Source organism: Vanacampus margaritifer, chromosome 2, assembly GCF_051991255.1.
Source record: "Vanacampus margaritifer isolate UIUO_Vmar chromosome 2, RoL_Vmar_1.0, whole genome shotgun sequence".
Lineage (NCBI taxonomy): Eukaryota > Metazoa > Chordata > Actinopteri > Syngnathiformes > Syngnathidae > Vanacampus > Vanacampus margaritifer.
The window spans coordinates 50,135,538-50,157,500 of record NC_135433.1 but is presented as its reverse complement, the minus strand read 5'-3'; the positions used below and the strand labels follow the sequence as shown (position 1 = coordinate 50,157,500).

Here is a 21,963-nt window from a genome sequence, read left to right as displayed (position 1 = left end):
GTGGACCAAGTTCCAAAATATGTAAATGTTGTTGTGCGACTTCGGTAAGCACTCCGCTTGACTGTCTGTGTGGGATCATTTCTGCCGACACATTGCTTGTATACAGGAAATGCGGCCCTAGTTGAAGACTGGCATGCATGAGAACCATAAAGACTCAACTTACAGATGACATGAGTCTTTCGGTTTCTCATGCCTGTCAGTCTTCAACCAGAGCCAGGTTTCCTGTATATAAGATACAGTTGGATGTCTTTGTGCTCTCTGCTTTCGCTTTATGGAACTGCTATTCAATTCAATTTAATTTTATTCCAGACTCAGGGTCCACTCTTAAAAACAAACAAACAAACAAACAAACAAAAAGGGAGAGTTACACCACAATTTGTGAATGGATTGTGCATGCTTGAGCTAAACGTGTATGCTTGCACTAATGTTCCAGCTTTCACAAAAGCCAGCATCATTTATGAGGAGCCGCACGGTTACAGGACTGACTCTGACAATACTACAATGACGAGAGGGAACCTGACATGTTTGATGGAGATCTAGCCCAGCTGTTCGCTTCAGATACAGAAGATGTAGACTTTAAGGGATTTGTGGATGAGGATTCATCAAAAGTAACGTGAGTACATTGTTAAATACTTCAAGTACAACCAAACTCACTGTTAACATTGTTAAATACATCAATAAAGTACAACCAAACTCAGTTTTGCTCCGCTGCCTTTTTAAAAATATATACTAGCATTTTTAGCTTGAAAGCAAGCTACCATATGTTTTAAGCTATCGTATGTTTAACCGTGCCTGCGCCCAATAGTGCGATGCGCCTTATGTGTGTGTTGAATAAAGAAATAGCACCCGTAACTGAGACTGAGACTGCGGCTCTTATGGTCGTGAAAATACGGTCAGTGGGTAAATCATCCACCTTACCACTGACTACAGCACTAGAGCAGTCCTCTGTTCTAAGATGGCCAACTAGTGATCACGCTGCCGACTCCGCCTTGAGCCATATAATGTAGATATTTATGGTGTGGGGTCCAATCTGTTAGCATAGATTAGCATTTGCTGACGGTGTTACTAGCATTGGCATCTGATAACCAGCACATACCATTTGTGTTTGGCTAGCCGCTAGGTCATTAACAACACCACTACACTAACTGACAAGTGTAGTTTCATGCCTTAGCGATTAAATGAGGAATCCACGAGTAAAATAAGATCTGTATCAGCATTCAAGGGGTTGGATAAAAAAAAGAAAAATGAGGCTATGCATGTAAGAAGGAGAAATCTACCATTTCTGGCATTACTGTTAGCCTTGGCACTGTACTGAGTTTGACTGTTTTGTTTAGATAACAGATTGTGCAAGTTTACTTAATGTTGTTCCCCGCGAGCATAAAAGAAGAGAGCAAAGGAAAAAGGACAAAGAAGAGATGGAGAATGTGCGCAAAACAATGTGACCCAATAGAGTGAGGAAAGGAAAGGGCAAATTAGGACACTGTGTGGTGTAGCTGCCACATCACACTCTTTATCAGAAGTAGAAGTTCGCAGGGAAGGAGTTGAGGCAAGTTGTTGTCTGAGTGAGGTCATAATATGTGTGCCACCATACCAAGTGCAGTTAAAAACACACTGTGCAGCTGCTCCACAGACGTCAGCCTTCACGGACTTTCTTGACTACAATGAGAACACACACACAGACACAACTAGAGCAGACACACGGAGGGTCTGAGAGGTGATGCTGCCCTGCTGAATATATTTCTGTGCTGAGCTCTGGAGCACAGCTTGACAGGGGTTTGTGTTTGCTTACTGAAACGCCATTGGGACCAATTAGGACACACGGAGAGTAAAGTGCCGCCGTGCGTTGCGCTTCACAGCCGGTTCAAAAGGCCTGCCGCTGAGACGGACAGCTGAGGGGGCGGGGTCGGATTTTCACGGCAAGGCATCTATGAAGGGGGCTTTTGTACGGGCAGGCTATTATTACGTTGGGGCAGTGGGGTGGGGGGTGGAGGACCACAGTATGCAGGGGATGAAGGTGTTTGGGTATGTGCACCAGCATCTGTTGCAATGTTTAGTGTTCTAGAGAGTCTCGACACTAGGACACATTGCTGGTTTGGATGGTTTGCCACTCTCTACTCTTTTCCTGTAGTCATTTTTGGACGATCAATGCAGAGTAACTCGGAGACCATTGCTAAAACCACTACTATGCATACAGTGTATAGTATAGGAACACTCGCACAATCCCATCTAGTACAAGAACTGTACCAAAAGACAATAATGCTCAATTTTGATGGATACTGATTATTAGTAACAATATGTTAGTATTGTGCTGTTTTTTGTACTGGTATAGAATTGAAGGCTACTGAGAGCTGAGCTATTTATGTGCCCTATGTAGCTACATAGGAAAATGTATAAAACATATGCATTAAAAATGGCTGTCTTTTTCACATAGAGGAAAGTGAACTGTTTGGAATAAATACAAACCAGGGAAAAGACAAAGCCGTTTTTAAATCATGCTCATTCCATTGCTGCATCTTAATAATGACCACTAATTGGGTTTGGAGAGTCAGAATGATGTTTAATCCAATTCCCTCTCAATATTATACAGGGCAGCTTTACAATACTATGAAGTGAAAGCACAATAACAAGCAAATTACTAAATGAATACCTCTCCGGCTATGTCAATCAAAATTGAGCATTATTAATTTTGCAAGGGGCTTATAGAGTCACTGCCATCTGGGTATTATTTTATAAAGGGTTGTCAGTGTTTCAAGGACATTCCTGTTGAATTACAGTAAAAAAAATAATAATAATGAGGATGACACTGACAAAATGTATGTATACAGTATATAGCGCTTTATATTTTATTAGTAGATATCAAACCATAAGGAATTGTGTTTGCAGGGACTTGACCTGTAACGTCAACCCAGGTTTACTCTGAACCCTGATCCAAATGGCATACAGGGCAGAAATGCTTATGTAGGATCTATCAGGTAATGCGGCATTTATCGTATCAACCCTTGCGGATCCTGAGGTCTTCTGGCAGTGGCTTTTTAACTGTTCCTAGGGTGAGGACCAAACCACTTGGTGAGGCTTCCATTAGCCACTATGGTCCTCACCTAAGGAATTGCCTGCCGGAGGGAATCAGCTCTGCAGAGACTATTGATATTTTTAAGAGGAAGCTCAAGATAGACTTTTTAGTTTGGCATTTAAATTATCTCAACCCAGCCATCAATCTTCTACCGCTTATCCGAGGTCGGGTCGCGGGGGGGGGGGGTGGGGGGGGGGGGGTGGGGCAGCTTTAGCAGAGAGGCCCAGATTCCCTCTCCCCAGCCACTTCAACCAGCTCCTCCAGCGGGATCCCAAGGCGTTCCCAGGCCAGCCGACAGACATAGTCTCTCCAGCATGTCCTGGGTCGTCCCCGGGGCCTCCCACCGACGGGACATGCCCGGATCACCTCTCCAGGGAGGCGTCCAGGAGGCATCCAAACCAGATACCCAAGCCACCTCAACTGGCTTCTCTCAACGCGGAGGAGTAGCGGCTTGACCCTGAGTCCCTCCCGGATGACCGAGCTTCTCACCCTATCTCTAAGGGAGAGCCCGGCTACCCTGCGGAGGAAACTCATTTCGGCCGCCTATATATATATCCGGGCTCTTGTTCTTCCACAGATGCAAGATGGACTGGCGGATCGGTGCAGTGTCTGCAGTGATGCGGACTCTATATTGGTCCGTTGTGGTGAAGAAAGAACTGAGCCGAAAGGCAAAGCTCTCGATTTACCAGTCGATCTACATTCCTACCCTCAACTTCACGAGTGAGGGCAGGATGGAGCGGAAAATGGACCATAAAGGTGAGGGTAGGAATGTAGATCGTCCGGTAAATCGAGAGCTTTGCCTTTCGGCTGCAGACGCTGCACCGATCCGCCTGTCCATCTTCCGCTCCATCCTGCCCTCACTCGTGAACAAGACCCCAAGATACTTAAGATCATCATCAGGTGGAGTTCACCTGATGATGATCTTAACCCTTTTATTGCTTTTCTTAATTCTCAGTTTATTTTATCATATTGTCTTTTAGCTTAGTTGTTTCCTTTTATTCTGTTTTCTTTTAGCTTTTAACTGTTTTTATTTTGTTGTCTTTTAGTTTTTATCTCCCTTGTTTCCTGGGTGCCTTTTTTGACATGGTTTCTCTGTGCCGCGCTATGTTTTTATTTTATTTTATTATTTATTAATTTTATTTTTTGGGGGGATGGGTGTGCCATCCATCCATCCATTTTCTTGACCGCTTTTCCTCACAAGGGTCGATGGGTGTGTTTTCTTTTTATTGTATTATGGATGTTTTAATTGTTTAGCACCTTGATTTGCATTTTAATGTATGAAAGGTGCTGTATAAATAAATAAGTTTGAAGTCTAATGTTTCATCCAGATCCAAAAAGACTAAAGGGAGCAAAATGTTAACATGTCAGGTGATTTACCCATGACATTTACCCAATGATGCGGCAGGTGAGAGCACTACATAGAAAAATAAAATAAAGTACTGTGAACTGCAACAGGGAGAGCTTAAACTTGAGAAAAGCACATTTTTATTGTTCAAGGATATGAAGTGTATTTTCCTTCAGCGTTGCTCACCTGAGGACTTCATTAGGGTTTCCCGAGATTGGGGTCTTCTTGTCAGGAGCTCCGTGGCACTCAGACTTGATCAAGGTGTGGGGTCCTCGGTCCATCATCATGGTGGAGGTTGCCATGGTTATGATCGCCACACCGTCGCGGACGCGGGCGTCGAGGCCGTAGTCCCACTCGTCGTAGGACACGGACAGCAGCCCTTGATGGAAGAAATGGGAAGCAGAGAAACGATCAATCAGAGGGTGCGGCGGAAGACAGCCGGAAAGATCCAGAGAGCGGCAGACGGATTTGTTGAAACAGCACAAGTTAGGGAAGGATTGAAATCTGAAAGGTAAACAGGGCAAGATGAGCGAGGTGAGAGGGTTTGTACAGGGAGGAGCAAAGAGACACAGATGGAGAAAGTCAGAACAGGAAGAGAGTGTTGATCATCCTGCTTGACTCGACAGAGAGGACATGTTTTGAACAGCCTCCAAAAGGCAGGATAGACTATGCAGCGATTGTGCATCTATCAACTTGCTCTGTTTGTCCATCTGTCAGTCTGAAGCACTGTCGCTCTCTGTTTGTTAGCCTTTGTATTGTCTGTGCGCTTGTTTATCCTGTTTATCCCTCTGTGTGCTTGAATGCTGTTCTCTCTCTACAATCTGTCGCTTTGGGGAATTTTTTTTAAGCTCTTTTCTTTATATAACCTGCACGACATCCATCCACTATTAAAGATGCTCACTTATGCAAGATACCTGGTGTCAGTTTTCATTTAAATTCAAACTAAGCTTGTTTTGTTGATTGATATTGTAATGTATTTTGGTATAGCATTCATCTGGGATAATTGAAAGTCACACAATGTGGGGTGTTGATATGGTTTGAAAATTAGCTCCATCTATTAGAATACAGTTGACGTTTTGATAATGAGATCCATTGATATAATCTGCTGTTATTGACCTCATATGATTAACTTATGACAAATAGTCTGCCGCAATTGATGACACAATAGCAACTGCAACACACTGATTTAAGTCTTGTACATATATCATGTTGAAATTACGGGTAAGGTGTCAGGATTTTGGAAGGGTAGCGTAATAAGATGTTCTGAGTCTATTTTGTAAACATCCATCCATCCATTTTTTTTCTTTTTCTTTTTTTAAACGCTTTTTCTCATTAGGGTGAGCTGCAGAGCTGACTTTGTCAAGAGGTGGGGGGTTGCCAGTCAATTGCAGGGCATATTTTGTTTACATTAATATTATTACCACTAAAATAGGGCTTCGGCTATGTAATAATTTGGTATTCGGATATCCTACTGAAAATTCTAGTGAATAATCAGGTACTGAATTAAAATTTAAAAATTAAAAACTTTTTTTTTTCTTGTTTAAAAACCAATTATACATATAGAAGACAGATCCACTTAATAATGAACAACCAACTGGTTTTAATTTGTAGATAATCAACTTTTTTATTTATTTACTTAATTCGAACTCTGTATAGCAGCACACTATTTTCCTCTCTAAAAACTTTAATAAGAATTTAGGCAAATCTCTCCCCATTGTTTTTGGTCTATGAGGCTAAGTGACGTCACAACCACAGTAGCAATTCTGCTGGCTAAAACACATTTGAGTAAGCCTGGTTTGTTAAAAAGTGATCAGTAGGAACGGCAACTGGGTCAAGCTGTCAGGATCAAAGTGAACAGAGTCATATACAGTACGTCTATTAGTCAGCTTTGAAAAGTAATATGACGGCTCTTGCCAGTCTATACAGAGCACTTGAGCTCTGCTAGCCACTAGCGCTACTTGCCGCTAATGCTGGGGCCATTGCTAAACGCTGGCAACAGGCGGCACACAATACAACGTCAGTGTTAATAAGTCTATTTTCCAGTTTGTGACGGCAATATAAACGCCCCAATAAAACACATTATAGAAGACAAATTAAGTCAGCCGTTACGCCACGACAAGCTGACGGGAACAACTTCAAAATAAAAGTGTTCCAGAGCATAGATCTCCATGGTAAGATAAGGTTTATTTTGAATTTGACCTTCATACCGAGTTTGCGCCGTGTAACTGTAATACATAAAAAGAACAACTGTTGCTATGGTTGGTTTGACTACTTCTAGACAGTGTACACGTAAATATCCCAGAAAGAAAACATTCCTACAGCAATTAAAAAAAAACAACAACAAGATACTCAAATTACTCGAGGACTCGTTTCAGCTCTAAAGTTATCACTAAAACCTTTTGTCCTTTTCATGGCTTTGACACCCTACAGCTGGAGCTAAACGTATGCTTACACACGTCTTCAAGTCAAATTCTGACCCAACTTTACATGAAAAACATGCTTTAGTAAAGGCTTTATGATGCTGAGTTGAGCTGGCATTCCAAAACAGATGGTGTTCCACCTCAGAGGTTCTACAGTATGTTAAATGTGGTGGTCTAGCAGATGTTAAAAGACAATACTAACCCTAATCCACCCCATCAAAGAATACACCCAATCATGGTTTTGAACTAAGACTCTTATCAGTTTATGAACTAGACACATTGTATGTTGAACTGATTGTTAATTTTGTAGATGTGAATGTGAACTACACATGCAGTAATATAAGTACAAACAAGAAAAAGAAAAAAGAATGGGGACCTGAGTTATAAATGATGCCCCAAACAAGGTAAATTGGAGGAGGATTGTCTCAATCTGAAATTCTCAGATGCAAGTGCCCTCCTGACTTGTGGAAATAGCTTGTAAGTGATCTTCTTGTTTGGGCTCTGCCGGACACCTCTGGGATCAGGGTCACAAAGCTCTCAGCTAAGACCACGCTGCCTTCAAAACAATTTATCAGGCTATCTGTCTCTCAGTTTGCCTTTTAATCTGCCCCGCTCGCTCTCCATCAGGCTGTCCGCATCCGTGTGACAGTGTATGACCGCATGTCAGCCAGTGCACTAGCATGTCAGTGTTCAGAAATAGACAGGCGGCCTGGCAAACTGCCTCTCTCGTGGGGGCCTCACCACTGACAGCTCTCTTCCTCCAGGACCACACACTGTTGACACGTTTCCAACACACACTCGCTCGCTCACTCACTCTCCATTGCCTATTGCCTTAAATCTAGATGTTATTTTTCATGAGATGTAAAATAAATGTGTGTGTATTCGTGTTTTGTGCTAGGACCCTGAAAATGGACCTCCTTGTGTATGTATTGATACATCTCTGAGGGTATGCTTAAAACGTCACAACACAGACATTTCACATGCCATTATTGAAGGAGAGGAGCATAAAGGTAATTTTCATTTGGCAGTGATTGGGTTGTTATATTACGTTAGTTCACCCTCCAGAAGCCTATTTGACTGAACACTAGGAACAATAAAAGACAGAAAAGGCTGTCAGGGGGAGAGAGAGAGAGAGAGAGAGAGAGAGAAAAGAGTAGAGCAGGATGAGGAGGGAAAAGAAGCAAAAGCAACAATAGATTGAAGTAGAGCAGAGGAGGATGTCAGACGGAAAGAAAAATCAAGTCAAGGTACACCACAAGGCATATGGATGGATGGAGGCCCCCAGAGTGCTACCCATGAGAATTAGGTATAATAGATGTGTCTTGTGTGCAAATTACCAATCATGCACCTTCTAATGAAACCATAACCACTGGAAATAATGGCCATAGAAAAAAAATAGGTTCCAGGGTCAAACTGCTGCTGCTATAAAACCCGCATGAATTGTACAGAGATATAAAAACACCAATTTTGTTCATATCTCAAGACTTCACTGCACTTTCGCCCTTTGGTTTCAGAATTTCATGGGTTGATTAACTATCTCTTGTTATGTAACTTTTGACAATTTAAAATTTAAACTAACACATGAAAACTATTCATACAAATGATTTTTTAAAAACAGGATCAAATTTAGGTTTACTTAGGAACGCTAGAGGTCCCATTGCCCTATATTCACTTGCCAGACACCTCATTAGATACATTTACATTTTTAGGAAAATAAATGCTCCATAAAGTTATAATGCAGATCTACCCTATAGAGGAGATGTTATATAAATATTATATATTTATATTAAAGATTATTTTAAGGAGCAAATTTATATATTTGACAGATCTTGTTCCTTACCATGGCCTGGGTGTTACGAGGTGTCTTCAGTATGTTTTGCGACTTTTTTCGGGATACTTTTTTTCCCTCGGACAAGCACCAAACTCTAGTCCCCTTCAAAGCATTCGTAACATTCCAACAACTTCTGGAAGCCTCACTGGAATCCCTCTGCTGTTAACGTGTCCACGACACTCGTCACAGACAGCCTTTTTCATCTCGTCAATGGTCTCAAAACGACTGCCTCTCAGGTGTCCAAAAGTGCCGCCTATCTATCTACTTATCTATCTATCTATCTATCTATCTATCTATCTATCTATCTATCTATCTATCTATCTATCTATCTATCTATCTATCTATCTATCTATCTATCTATCTATCTATCATATGCTCGGATGATAGATGTGCTTTTTATCATGTATACTGGTGCAGTCTGTATTTGATTTATCATGCATTAAACGAGTAGCTAACATTTAGTCTTCTATCTGTCATTATGTCGTATATGATTCATCTCATAATATTTCAGTGTTAACTGAAAGATCACCCAGGCACCACATGGGTGGGTCGTGATTTTCTCTGTGGCTACATAAATCAAGGGGGAACTTGTGTGATTTGCATTACTGATACGGCCGTATATCAAATTTGAGACAAACTTTCTGATGTACATTTTTAACTTGGGTTTGAAGAGCTGAATGAGGTACATGCTGCTTGTCTGCACATTTAGCAGTTAATTAAGAACATACAAACACACACAAAACCTACTCATAAGCCCACATTTAAGGGTGCAAAAGCATTTACAGTTAAATCTTCTATTAATGCCACGAAAAAGCAGAGTACTGTACTAAAGTCTACTTTTATTGTAAATCGAGAGGCCAAACGCCAACACACAATCAGGTGCGCATTCCAAGTGTGAATTAACACAGGAAAGGCAAAAAGTCAAAGCTGTGATTCTCACATTAAGTTGGAGCCAAATAAATGCTAAATTCTGAGTGTAATTTGCTTGTGAGATTGTGGCAAATACTGAATCTGTCTGATTATCTATTACTCAAACAAAGAACCCCAACTTCAAAGGGGAAGTCATCCCAAAATCAATATTTACAATAATATGTTCTATGTGCACACACTAGTCTAAACACGGCGTTCTAGTTATTGCATTTGTGGACTATGAGTTAGCAGCATAATCCACCCGTTTTTCTTCATCTCAGTGGGCGGCCATTTTGCCACTTGCTGTTGACTGAGAATGACATTACAGTTGCTCAGGTAACGATTAAGCACGCCTCAGCTTCAGAAAAGAGGTGAGTCGTGATTGGTCGTTACCTGAGCAACAGTGATGTCATTTCCATTCGACAGCAAATGGCAAAATGGCCACGAGATGGAGAAAAATGGGTGGATTTTGCTGCTAACTCAAATTTCACCAACACAATAACCAGAAAGCCTAGAAAGCAGCCGAGAAACAGTTTTACAGTTTCAGGGAAAGTTCCAAAGGTCTGCACTCAAATAATCAAATCCATTTGAGCTATTTTGCTTTTTAATTAGTAACAAGAAATATAGAGATATCAAGCAATAAGACTTCAATTCAAAAAGTCTTCACCTGAAGTTTAACAGAATGCACCAAAATATGGGTCCATTAGGGTTAAGAACTAAAGAGCTGGCAAGCCTGGCGCGTAATAATTATTGGGCTTACAAATTGCTCACAATAACTGGATATAGGTCAATGTCTACACAGTGACAAATTCTAAAGTTTGCCTCCAATTGTCCTACCTGTTGGGAACTCGGCAGGCACGACGTCGGTGTCTCCTGCGATGAGCGAGGGTACGATCCACGTGTAGCCATAACCAGTAATCCCAACCGAATGGGACACCTCAAAAATGGTGTTGGCCTCTTCTTTTGTGCAGTACAAAAGAATAACAGGACTCTGGAGCTTCTTCAGCTGGTTCTGAATCTTTGAATCTCCGTCGTCTACGGACATGTCAAGAAGTAACACTTCCTCCAGTTCCCAGCCCACAAAACTGTTCTCGATAGTGCTCCGGATCTGGAGGGGGGCAGAAAAATAAGACCTGGTTTGTTAATCACAGTAACAGTTGTTTAAATTGACCAACCATGTCTGAAATCTTTTTCTAAAGCATAAATCAGTTGAAACAAAGACCACCAAGTGGAATTTTGTTCTGCCTTATCGATTAAAAAATCAGCAATTGACATGTGAGTAGTAGTATGTACTGTATTTGTAATGATTTTAGAGGTACTTAAAGGTGTGGTCATGGTCTGTCCAGATTCCTTTATGGCTTGAAGACGGTGAGTGATATAAAGACGGAGCTCATTCCACCACTGAGGTAGTTGGAATAAATTATTATTGACCTGGACAATCAATTTTGGAGCACTTGAGTGGAAGGGTGGAGGAAGTGTGACTTGATTTGGAGCCAATCCATGGAAGGAAGAATGGTGAGGAGCAGCATTTAAATCTAGGACATTTCGGAATGTGGAGTTAATTTATTGGCTGGAAAAGTGAATGGACACAAACGAATTGAAGTCGGATGGACAGTGGGCTCTAAAAGGGGTGATCGTTATCTTCACCAAGCATACACCTGCAACATCTTGTTTTATTTTGTACTACAGAACACAATTTCTTTGAAACTTCATAAATGAGTCGCACAGTCAAAGCCGTGCCGAGACGAATAGTTTACATTTCAGTGTTGGCACTAATGTGCTTGATCTTGTTCTGAGCAGCGTTACCTTGGTGACAAAGTCCTGGTACCCCGGGTAATATGTGGTGACGATGGAGAAGATGTACCAGTCGTATTCCTCCATGATGTTGAGCATGACTGAAGCTTGCTGCTCGATGGAGGGGCCAAACTGAAAGAACATGGAGTCGTCATCCTGAAAATGAGAGAAAGACAAGCTTTTTGGCCCCAAATTTGATTTACTGTAGTTGACTTTACACAAAGTGGTGCAGTGGTGGTGTGATTGTAATGTCGTTGGTGCCAACATTAAATTAGCTACCTTTCTTCTGCTTGTAATGATAGCAGTCACGAGTTTCATTAGTAGCCTTTATGACTCCTTTAATCAGTTTGTACACGGGGCTGGCAAAAGCTTATTCAGAGGACTTCTAACTGCTGTTGCTAATCCCATCCATCATTCCCATCAGTTTACGCTAGCACAGCTCTGTGGGAAAAAGCTATTTGAATATAGGTTTTAAATATGGAACAGCTGTATAGATTATCATGACCTACAAGGACGCCGCATTCGGAGAATCTAACCAAAGTCATGTGACGGTAAAGAATCTTAAAGCAAGCCGTGGCGTAGTCTGACACAATCACACACTGTTGAAAGGGGATATTGATCTGGACAGAAGAGGAGGAGGTGAGAAGCTGAAGTCCCGACAAGACTGCGATATAAGCGTGATACTGTGCATGAGTAAGTCCTTAGATGCAGAAATGTTCAAGGTCTTTCTGTCTTTGCATATTGGTGTTTACGACAGGAGCTCATTTACTCATCAAAAAGAAGACGGGCTTGACAAGAGTACAGAGAAAACAATTACTAAAACGTACTTACTGTATCACCATTAATAATAATGATCATAAGAGGGCAATATATATTGAATGATTTCCACCAAATACAATAATAAATTAGTACTCTTTTGGTGTGTTTTGCCACAGCCTACCTCCAGGAGTTGTATTTCGCCTAAATAATAATTTGTTCTTCAAACATGACGGAGGATTATACAGTAATTGCCTTTAATTGTAAATAGAGTAGGACTGAATTATTAGGTAAGCCGATTAAGGGTCATTTACAGCATTTTAATCAATAACTCAACATCAATCAACATTTTTGCTGTTTTGCTTTACCTACATTAAAAAAAAACTAATAAAAAAGTATGTGGGGTGTCTTTGAAGAATAACACAATAATATTTACTCTGATGAACAGTACGAAAACAATCTTTCCCGAACAGTTTCTCTCACAAAACATAAATACAAAACCAACTTTATAGGAAGACTACTATACACTACTGCACTGTAACTTCATACTACCATTCAGAATTCAACGGTGCTCAAAAATTCACATTTAATCTCTTTATTAAAATCATTTCAAAATATAAATTTTTAGATAAAGTCTCCCAAATTTATACTTATTTTTCGGTGACCAACAAGCTCCTGCATGTCCGTGTATAAAACAAAAAGCTCTCAAACACTTCAGAGAGAATGTAATTTGTCCAAGTAGTGTTTCTATAACATGACTGTACACACACTGACATCAGGACCAGGGAAGTACTGCATATAATATGTAGACCGTCCAATGATTACATGGATAGTGGTTGAAAAGATGCTGACTGAGATAGTAAAATCTTGACTACATGCTTTTTGTAGGTCTTAAAAAGTGGACATGCTGTATGGTGACGATATTATGAGCCTGTAGTGTGAGTAACAATTAAGATGACAGCCTATTGGAATCACTTCGGCTTCTTCGGACCATCTTGGAGCTTCTCTCCACATCAAAGGCTAACCTGCCCGTCCCCGGGGATGCGCACAGCTTGATCCGCTAGCTTGTTTCTGCATTAATGAGATCAGGGTGATTGCATTGAGGTGGGAGCAAACAATGCTGCGTGCTGCACACGTGAGGTTGGAAACATGTCATTATGGTGTGGCGTGTGAAACACAAAACAAGTGCATCTACTTGCCAAATGAGTTTGTGTTTGAAAATCATGAAATAATGATGCAGGCGCTGATGTTGGAGTCATGTCTTGCTGCTAAACAGAATCCATTTGCTCCTCAACTTTTTATCTTGCTCCGGCTTAATCATCCATCTAGAAGCATAGCTCTGCTCTGCTCTCCCATTTATACCAGTGGAATGTCTGCCAGGCGATTGTTCTAATTGAATTTCCAGACTTTCACACTCCTGCACCCCCTTGTCTCCTCTAGCTCCCGCTCTTTATCTTACTATTCTTAAGAACGGTATTAATGTGCTGTCCAACACACTTGTTAAGAGAGCCAAATTTCCATTAGCCTTTAAGAAAAATACATAATTAAAACTGATACTGGGGAGGGTGTGAAAAGTGGCCGGGCAAACAAGAAAATTGCTGATGGAAGGAGGTTTGAGCGCATGAAACCTTGAGGAAAATGAAGTGCTGGAAAACACCTCTCTCTTCATTTACAGCAACAATAATTAGGCTCTGGCCACATTAGCACCTCTTGTTGGCACAATGTGATCGATTAGCGAGTATTAAAATTCCCAGAGGGGTTCGCGGGGCCAGCGAGTCGCTCAGCCGGATTCGGGAAGCAGGCCAGCGAGGCCTTGGTTTCGCTTCGGAGTCGTTTGCAGTCTCCTTTGTGGATGCGCGTCTTACGTCAGCGCTGGCTTCAATACGCAGAAAACAATGCAGCCCACAATAGTGGGATAAATGGCCGGCGGAGATATGGGAGATAGAGAGTATATAAAAGGAAAGAACAGATGAGAGTGAAGATAAAAGAGGGATAAAAGTGCGAGAGGAAAGAATTAAGCACGAGAGTATGAAAGATTGAGCTGTAGCAGAAGAAGGGAGGGCGCTAGGAGGTAGATGAGGTGTGATGCCTCCAGAGGGACAGAGGCAGAGGACAATGTGACAATGGAATAAATAGAGAGGAGAAGGCCAAGCTGGCACTCGGCTGAGATCCAGCGTGGAGCGACTGAGCACAGAAGGGACAGCAGCCAGGAGTCGGGAGCAACGCGTGTATGTGTGTGTGTGTGTGTGTGTGTTGGACGGGCATTTAGGAAGAAGAAAGCAGGGACACGGTGGTTCTTGTCAACAGAGCAAAAAGAACAAATCAACTTTGAAGGAAGGCTGAAATGTTTGTTTATGTCAGTCCAGTTGTGCCTTGACCCTGAGATTAGAACTGGGAAAAAAAGTCAACCAAGTCACATAAGTCGACTTTAAAAAGAGTTCAACTTATATTTTCTGCCTCAAAGGCTGTGGGAATCATGTGTGAGCCGTCCACGTTTTATACAAAAAACGTCTTCTTCTTTTTTTGCAGATGCACACAGTATTGTAATGGTGGTGGTATTTTCCTCTGTGCACCATGTACTGTAGTGGCCAAACGGCAGATGTTATTTTTCTGCTTAAAAAAAACGCTCATTGATTTAGTACTTAGTGGGTTTTTATTCAAGACAATATAGCACATTAAGCTTCCGCATAACACAGGAAAGTAAATTCTGTACGTCCTAAAAAGCACTTTGGCTGTAATTATTATTCCAAAACATAACCTGACACTCGGTTTTAGGTGTTCATCACTTAATCAGTAGAGGGCATCCCTGCATTAAATGCGCCCATAGAAGAAGACAGAAGCAGGAAGTTATTGTAGCTAACACAGGCAGCTCCACTTGTTTACCCATGGATTATTGTTTGGATTGTTATTGAAGCACTATTTGTAAGTGACTTTTAGGACACTATTAGATGTGTAATGTAGATATAATGATGTATGTGTGAACTAAATGGTAGTTAGTGTTTGTTTACCTTAATTAACAATCGCTAGCGTGCTAATGCAAATGGTGATTGCTAACCATTTAGCATAGGCTAATTTTATTGGTGTTTAATAATGCATGTGTATAGAAGATAATGATTATAAGTACTTATATCCACTCAATTCAATTTAGGTCCAACCTTAGTAGAGTAACAAAAACAAAAAAAGGTTTGGGATTACCCGATGGAATAATTGATAGGTTCATCGATTTTAAAAAGGTTCGATATTGACAGCACTACCTGAGATACAAGTTTAGTTTGTTCCGTGAACACGCTTGTCAATCAAAGCACACGCATCCCATCCTAAATGTCTCAAAACCTAAATAAATAAATAGATGAATTAATTAATAAATAAAACAATCATCCAAGCAACAGCATGTATCGCAAGAAAATTAAGACAAGGCACTTGTATCTTCTCAAGGCACCACAGTATTAACAAAAGCCAAAAGTATTTGCAGAGCATCAAAATTAATTTGCTAGCTATGAATGGGTGGAAGGTGCCATTTTGTTTACAGGATGATACTGTTCCATTTACAACATAGTAACTCAAATAGACATGGTTTTCAAACCAGAGTGTGGCAGTTTGAGTCCCGCTGGGGACAAAACGTGACACGGCAGCGAGGCAACTGAAGAGATGCTCATCTGTTTCCTGACTACTGTCAGTGTGCCCTTGAGCAAGAGACCGACTCCTGTTGGACACCGCTGTCACTTTGATCTCACTTTTTGCATGTGTGTGATCTAGGTCTCAACGAACAATTATTGTAGTTATCGATTAATCTGTCAATTTTGATCATTGTTTTCTAAAGTCAAAGCAGACGTTTACAAATGTCTTATTTTGATGAAAAAAAAAAAGATTATCAATCTGCTATTATAATGTTCATGATAATACCTTCTTTCTTTTTTTTTACACAATATAAATATTGTGATATTGACTATGGCAGTGTCTTTTTGTCTTTTTGTCCTCAGTGCAAGTTTCTCTGTAGGTGTTTGCTCATCCCATGGCTGACAGGCCTTGGTGTGGCTGCTGTGCCGTAATCTCTGCCCCGGAGCCTCCAAATGAGTGCATTCACACACTCCTGGAGCACTTATTTAGCTTAGCGCATACACAGTCAATAAAATGGGTATTTCAATTACACACACAGGGGCACATCACCAACTGCAAAAAGAAATAGTCCCATATCCAATTTTCTCTGGAATATTTATGCACGCACACACACACACACACACACACACACACATTGTAAATAGACACTGCTGTACTAAAAAAAAACTTTTCTAAAAGCATTTTGCTTGTAGACGCAAATCCCATTTACTGTAATACTGTGATCGCATTTGCACAGTGTTGACATTGTTTTGCACATATAAAGACTACGCATTACAATACACAAACATAATGAAGTCCAAAGTGTGTTTATGATGCATTTCTATATGGTGGTTAAGCACGATAGGTTAAGTACCATAATTATTAAGTTTGCTTTATTTAGACTTCTCTGAGTGGCAATCAAATCTGAACATTATCATTGGAATACTGCCAAGGTTTTTAGATAGGTACTTTATATAAAAGCATTCTATGCAATTTCTTATGTCTACTTCTATTCTTCTCCCCAAAATGCAAAAAAAAAAAAAAACATGGTGTGCAAATCCAAGTGAAGACAAAAAGATGGAGATGGAAGCGAGCAGCAAAGTCAGTGCGATGACGCTGTCTGCTGCTGGGAGGGTTTTTTGGCAAGGCGTATATCTATCCTGCTTATAAAAGCGCCTTTGAACTTGAGAGGGGGCCGGTGGGCTAGTGGCGCTGGTATTGACACTGTCTGATGGAGGGAGAGGGAGTGGGAGAGCAGTGAGACGGAGGGAGGGTGGAAGAGAGGTTGGAGGGCTGGGAAAAGAGAGGCGAGTGGGAGGCGAGGTGGGAGAAAAAGGAGGAGGGGGAACAGCTGGCCTTCACTTGAATATAGTCAATTGAAAAGACAGTAAGCAGGAGAAACTTGCCAACGGCTCTTCCACTCTCATACACACATGCACACGCCGAGTAGAGATTGCAGACGCACGCACTGCGCACTTTCATTTCCGATAAAGCCTGCGTGTGCATGCCGCCATGGGCTTGCGAGCGAAACAGACGTATTGATGACGAGACCTCTCCTTCATTTCCCTTTGTCCCGCATCAACTCGTTGCGCCGCTCTCCACGCGTGCGCACGTATTATCGTTCCCTCAATTAAAAGCAGCCCGTCTTCTGCTGCTTGTATCTTATCGTCCCTTCTCTTATCATGGACGCTTCCTTATCCTTAGTCAAACATATACAGGCTTAATTAGCTTACACGTTTATCACAGCATCACCTAATTAACACTGACCCTATTTTCGGCACTTTTTTTTTTTTTTTTACTTTATTTTAAAGCTCACAGGCTGGCTGTCATTGAATTGATTTGCCTTGCCATGATATCTATTGTAAGAGGATGAGATTGTGTCATGAAGAAGGACATAAAGACACAAGAGGTTTCATATTTTGACACAATGTAGCCGTACACACACATACAAACAGAAGATTTCTCAGTGGCCCATTTGTGCTCTAAGTTTAGCAGAAGAGCCACTGAGGGGCCAGTGCAGTCTGATGCTCCTGTTTGTGCCCCGGCTTCTTATTGAATGGCAATATTTCGTTCTGTGTGTGTCTGTGTGTGTGTCGTCGAGCTAAACTACAGAGAGCAAAACAGGGAAGCTGGTGGCTTTTTCAGGAAATGTATTGCTTGGTGAAGTGAAGTGACGGGCTGAGATGCGTCTTCGACATCCCAGGAGAAAACTCCATGCTCGCCTAGTTTTTCATGTTTCATTGCTAAAGTCGTTACATCTTCCAGAAGAGGAACAAGCATTTTAAACATATCCGCATTACACAGTAGGTGTAACCCACATTTGCTTGTACAGTGTTTTAGTTTAGTAGTTTGCTATCATGAAGCATAGACCAATCTGTATTCTTAAATAAGAGTCTGATACCGTAAACCGTATGGATCGTATGCGCGAGAACACGCTATGCATTTTTAATGCAAAGCTACTGGGACGCCATCTGCCAACAAAATAACCGCTATCGTTACTTGTGTGATAACCTGCAGTTGTGTAATAGGTATTCGAGGTCAAAAAGTTTTTACATTTCAAAGACAAAGAGACTGCTTCTCCAGCTAACATTATAGCATCTTATGTTGTCACAATGTGTTTACATGTTGACCAGAAGTTAATACGCTCCTTATATTAAACAATGAAACACTGTGTTGTTAGAGTCCATTGCTAATAATATAACAAGACTGCTATGGCATTGTCAGATGTCAAGGCTAATTCATATTTGCGACTATCATAGCAAGCTAGCTACAGTCACACCACAGGTCATTATGTCACTAGCATCAAATATTTGGTCTTGTACAATGATTGTTTATTATTGTAGACTGTACACCACTAATACAACAGCAAGCATATCGTTAACACCCTTCATAAGGCTCTCATTTTAACACAATTTTATTATTATACCTACTATTTTTCTTAAATAATTTGTTATAGTAAAATCCCATGTACAATACCCACCCGTATATAATAAGGCCCCACAAAATCAAACTTATTTTTTTCTTCTCTGTACCCGTGTATTATACGGTACTGAGATTGGCTGGTGTTAATTATTATTATTTGGTGTGTCAAATAAATTATAAAATGTTTTCACATACCGCATGCAATGGACTCATATACTAGTCCTTGCTATTTGATGCATTGAACGAGTATTTTTCTATGGATGTTTGAGATGGCCTACACTCTAAAAATTGATTGTTTAAAAAAATGACCAATCTAGTAGGTTAAGTTCATATTGGCTTGATTAACCAATAGATTGGTCAGACATTGACCATTCCGGGTGGTTACGGGCATACGTTGTGTGTCTAGATAGATCACTAGGTGTGACCAGCTCAGTGCCCTAGTGGTAGAGTGTCCTCCCTGCGACTAGGAGGTTGTGGGTTCAATCTTTGGCCAGGTCATACCAAAGATTATAAAAATGGTACCCATTTGCCTCCCACCTTGACTCTTAGCATTACGGGTTGGAATTGGGCGGTTTGATCACCAAATGAGGCAGCACGGTGGCTGACTGGTTAGCACGTCCGCCTCCCAGTGCAGAGGACGTGAGATCGAGTCCGGGCTTCGGCCTTCCTGGGTGGAGTTTGCATGTTCTCCCCGTGCTTGCGTGGGTTTTCACCGGGTACTCCGGTTTCCTCCCACATTCCAAAAACATGCATGGCAGGTTAATTGAACTCTCCAAATTGTCCCTAGGTGTGAATGTGAGTGTGGTTGTTCGTCTCTGTGTGCCCTGCGATTGGCTGGCAACCAGTTCAGGGTGTACCCCGCCTACTGCCCGAAGCCAGCTGGGATAGGCTCCAGCACCCCCGCGACCCTAGTGAGGAAAAGCGGCCAAGAAAATGGATGGATGGATGGATCACCAAATGATTCTCGAGCGTGGCCCCTGCTGTTGCTCACCGCTCCTCAGGGGATGGGTCAAATGCGGAGAACAAATTTCGCCCCACTTAGGTGGGTGTGACAATCAGCGGCAGCCTATTTTTGTCAGCCTCTAATACAGATTAACCAATATCTTGATCAGAATGACCAATTTGTATCGGTAGGCCCAATCACCAATATATATTGGTTGAAAACACCTACCATTCTAGGGTGGTTGTTTTAACCAAAGGATCTGTCGGACACATAACTACCAGCTAGATTGGTCAAATTTAGAGTAACCTTTTTTTTTTTGTCAATTTGACCAATCTGTTTTTAGAGTATACGGTCTGTAAACGCACCTTGAACCAACTACAGTATTGAATGAAAGCTAATGATTATGGAAGACAAGCCCTTTTGTTTTTTTTTGATTTTTAACAAAGCCTTGTTTATAAAACTGAAAATCTAATTTTCCCGACAGTTGGAGTGAAACAGTGCGCTCAAAGCGTATTTCCGAATGCGCCCTAAAGCTAAAACTAAAGCTTCTTTTGTTATCAATAAATGAAGTTTACTAACTCGACTTGTGATTTTTCATCGGCATTGCTAAGTTTGCTCCAATAGGGTAACAAGGTTTAATACAGTGGCTCCCGCCTTGCTCTTTGATTCATGGTGAGTAGCAAGATTAATCTTGTTATATTATGTAACATTAGACATTAAATAACATGTTGGAATGAAAGTACCAATACTCTTTTTTTTTTGTTACAATCCCTCGATCCTGTCTAGGCACTGGTAAACATTTAAACAAAGTGAACATTTTTCATTTCATATTTACTCCTGTAATACTCCCCCTTGATTTGGCATCATATTTTTTGGTGGGGGAAACGCACATTAGTCATGGGATTTTATGGTCATTTTTAAAATTAACTATAGTGATTAATTTCTACTAATGATGGTCCAGTATAGTTTAGTCGTTCTTTTTCAATCTTGTTACCAATCTTAAATGTTGAATAGTTGAATGTAATCATGAGATTCTATTGCCATCAAGAGAGGAATGAGGATACCAAATTAATAAACCCCCTATTGTCAATCTCAATTGCATGTATTTATAGGGATGGGCAAGTATCGATACCAGGTATCGTACCGGGCCGATACCAGTCTTATTTCAAGATGATGGCAGAGCAAAAGAATAGAAAATTGCAAGTAGTTAAAGAAAATGCTACTTTGTATATTGGACTATTTTGGTCTTTCTTTAAAATTATAATAAAATTCGGTCATAGTTTCTCTTTTTTGGGGGGGGACAAATTTTATGTATCAAAAGTATTAGTGGTATTGGCGGTGTCGGTGACTACACAAGAGCTGAGTATTCGTACTGCTATCGGTCTGAAAAGAAAAGTGGTATTGAGCACCCCTAGACTGTATTCAAGAATCAAATGTGAGCTCGGAATAAATTGCATGCTGATTTCCCGTCACATCCGGCAGTTCCCTCATGCACTTCCACAACACCATATGTCACATTAACCTATCAATCACGACTTGTTCCCCTCTCGTCACCCACGATGTTACAATTGATCTCAGCTGCATGAGGATGCGCCGCATCCACAAAGCATGGGCCAAGCGCACATTTAACCTTACAACAGTTTGCAGCCCCTGGAACGAAGCGAAGCATGGAAGCAAACGATCCCACGAGGGCGGGGAAGGAGCGCGGGGTGAGAGAGTGAAAGGGAAATGGAGTGAGAATGCTTTGTGTGTGCTTTTGCTCGCAACACGATAAAGGCTGGTTTTCAGTCACTGTCAGTGGAGAGACCACCCTCCCTATCTAACACCCTCCTCCTCCTCCTCCTCCTCCTCCTCCTCACCTCTCCAGCACCATCCCATCCAAAGCAAAGATGAGCTTCTCCATATCTTTGCACTTGCCATCTGTGCATTTCTCTTCATTTCAAATTACAGCCATTTTGCTGCCTCCGTGATGAATCTAAGTGCAGAAAAAAGGTTCATGTACTCCACAAGAGCAGGTGTACAGAGCCAACAGCTCCATGACAGGCCAAACATTTTCAGGGGCATTATGCCAGAAATAAATGAAGAGGGCAAGACTTAAGAGGGCTTAAGTGCTCCGTCTTGCATGCAGACCACCCTGCATCCACAATTCCTTGTAAATTCCAATCTCTTATATTGCCGTGACAGTGACAGGGCTGTCTGCACTACAGCACATGTTGGAAGATGCACAAAGACAATAAGACGATGTGTATTCGCTCGTCTTCCGCCACCTCCTGCCCCTGCTTGACGAAGTTGCACACGCACTTAAATCCCCCATCTTGTCAGCACGCCACCTTCCCTTCTGTTACAGTCTCGATGATTGTAATGATGTTCACGTGG

The 21,963-nt window shown here is 41.4% G+C and overlaps 1 protein-coding gene across 2 annotated transcripts in view; it reads right to left on the bottom strand.

Annotated features, from left to right (window-relative positions):
- grin2ba (glutamate receptor, ionotropic, N-methyl D-aspartate 2B, genome duplicate a) overlaps positions 1–21,963 on the bottom strand; it is a 154,524-nt gene that overhangs the window by 48,856 nt on the left and 83,705 nt on the right. For both annotated transcript variants that reach the window (XM_077556601.1, XM_077556602.1), the window contains exons 5-7: positions 11,382–11,525; positions 10,413–10,683; positions 4,602–4,794 (exon numbers count right to left, since the gene is read on the bottom strand). In XM_077556601.1, the coding sequence (XP_077412727.1) occupies positions 4,602–4,794; positions 10,413–10,683; positions 11,382–11,525 (608 nt within the window). The remainder of the gene's footprint in view (positions 1–4,601; positions 4,795–10,412; positions 10,684–11,381; positions 11,526–21,963) is intronic.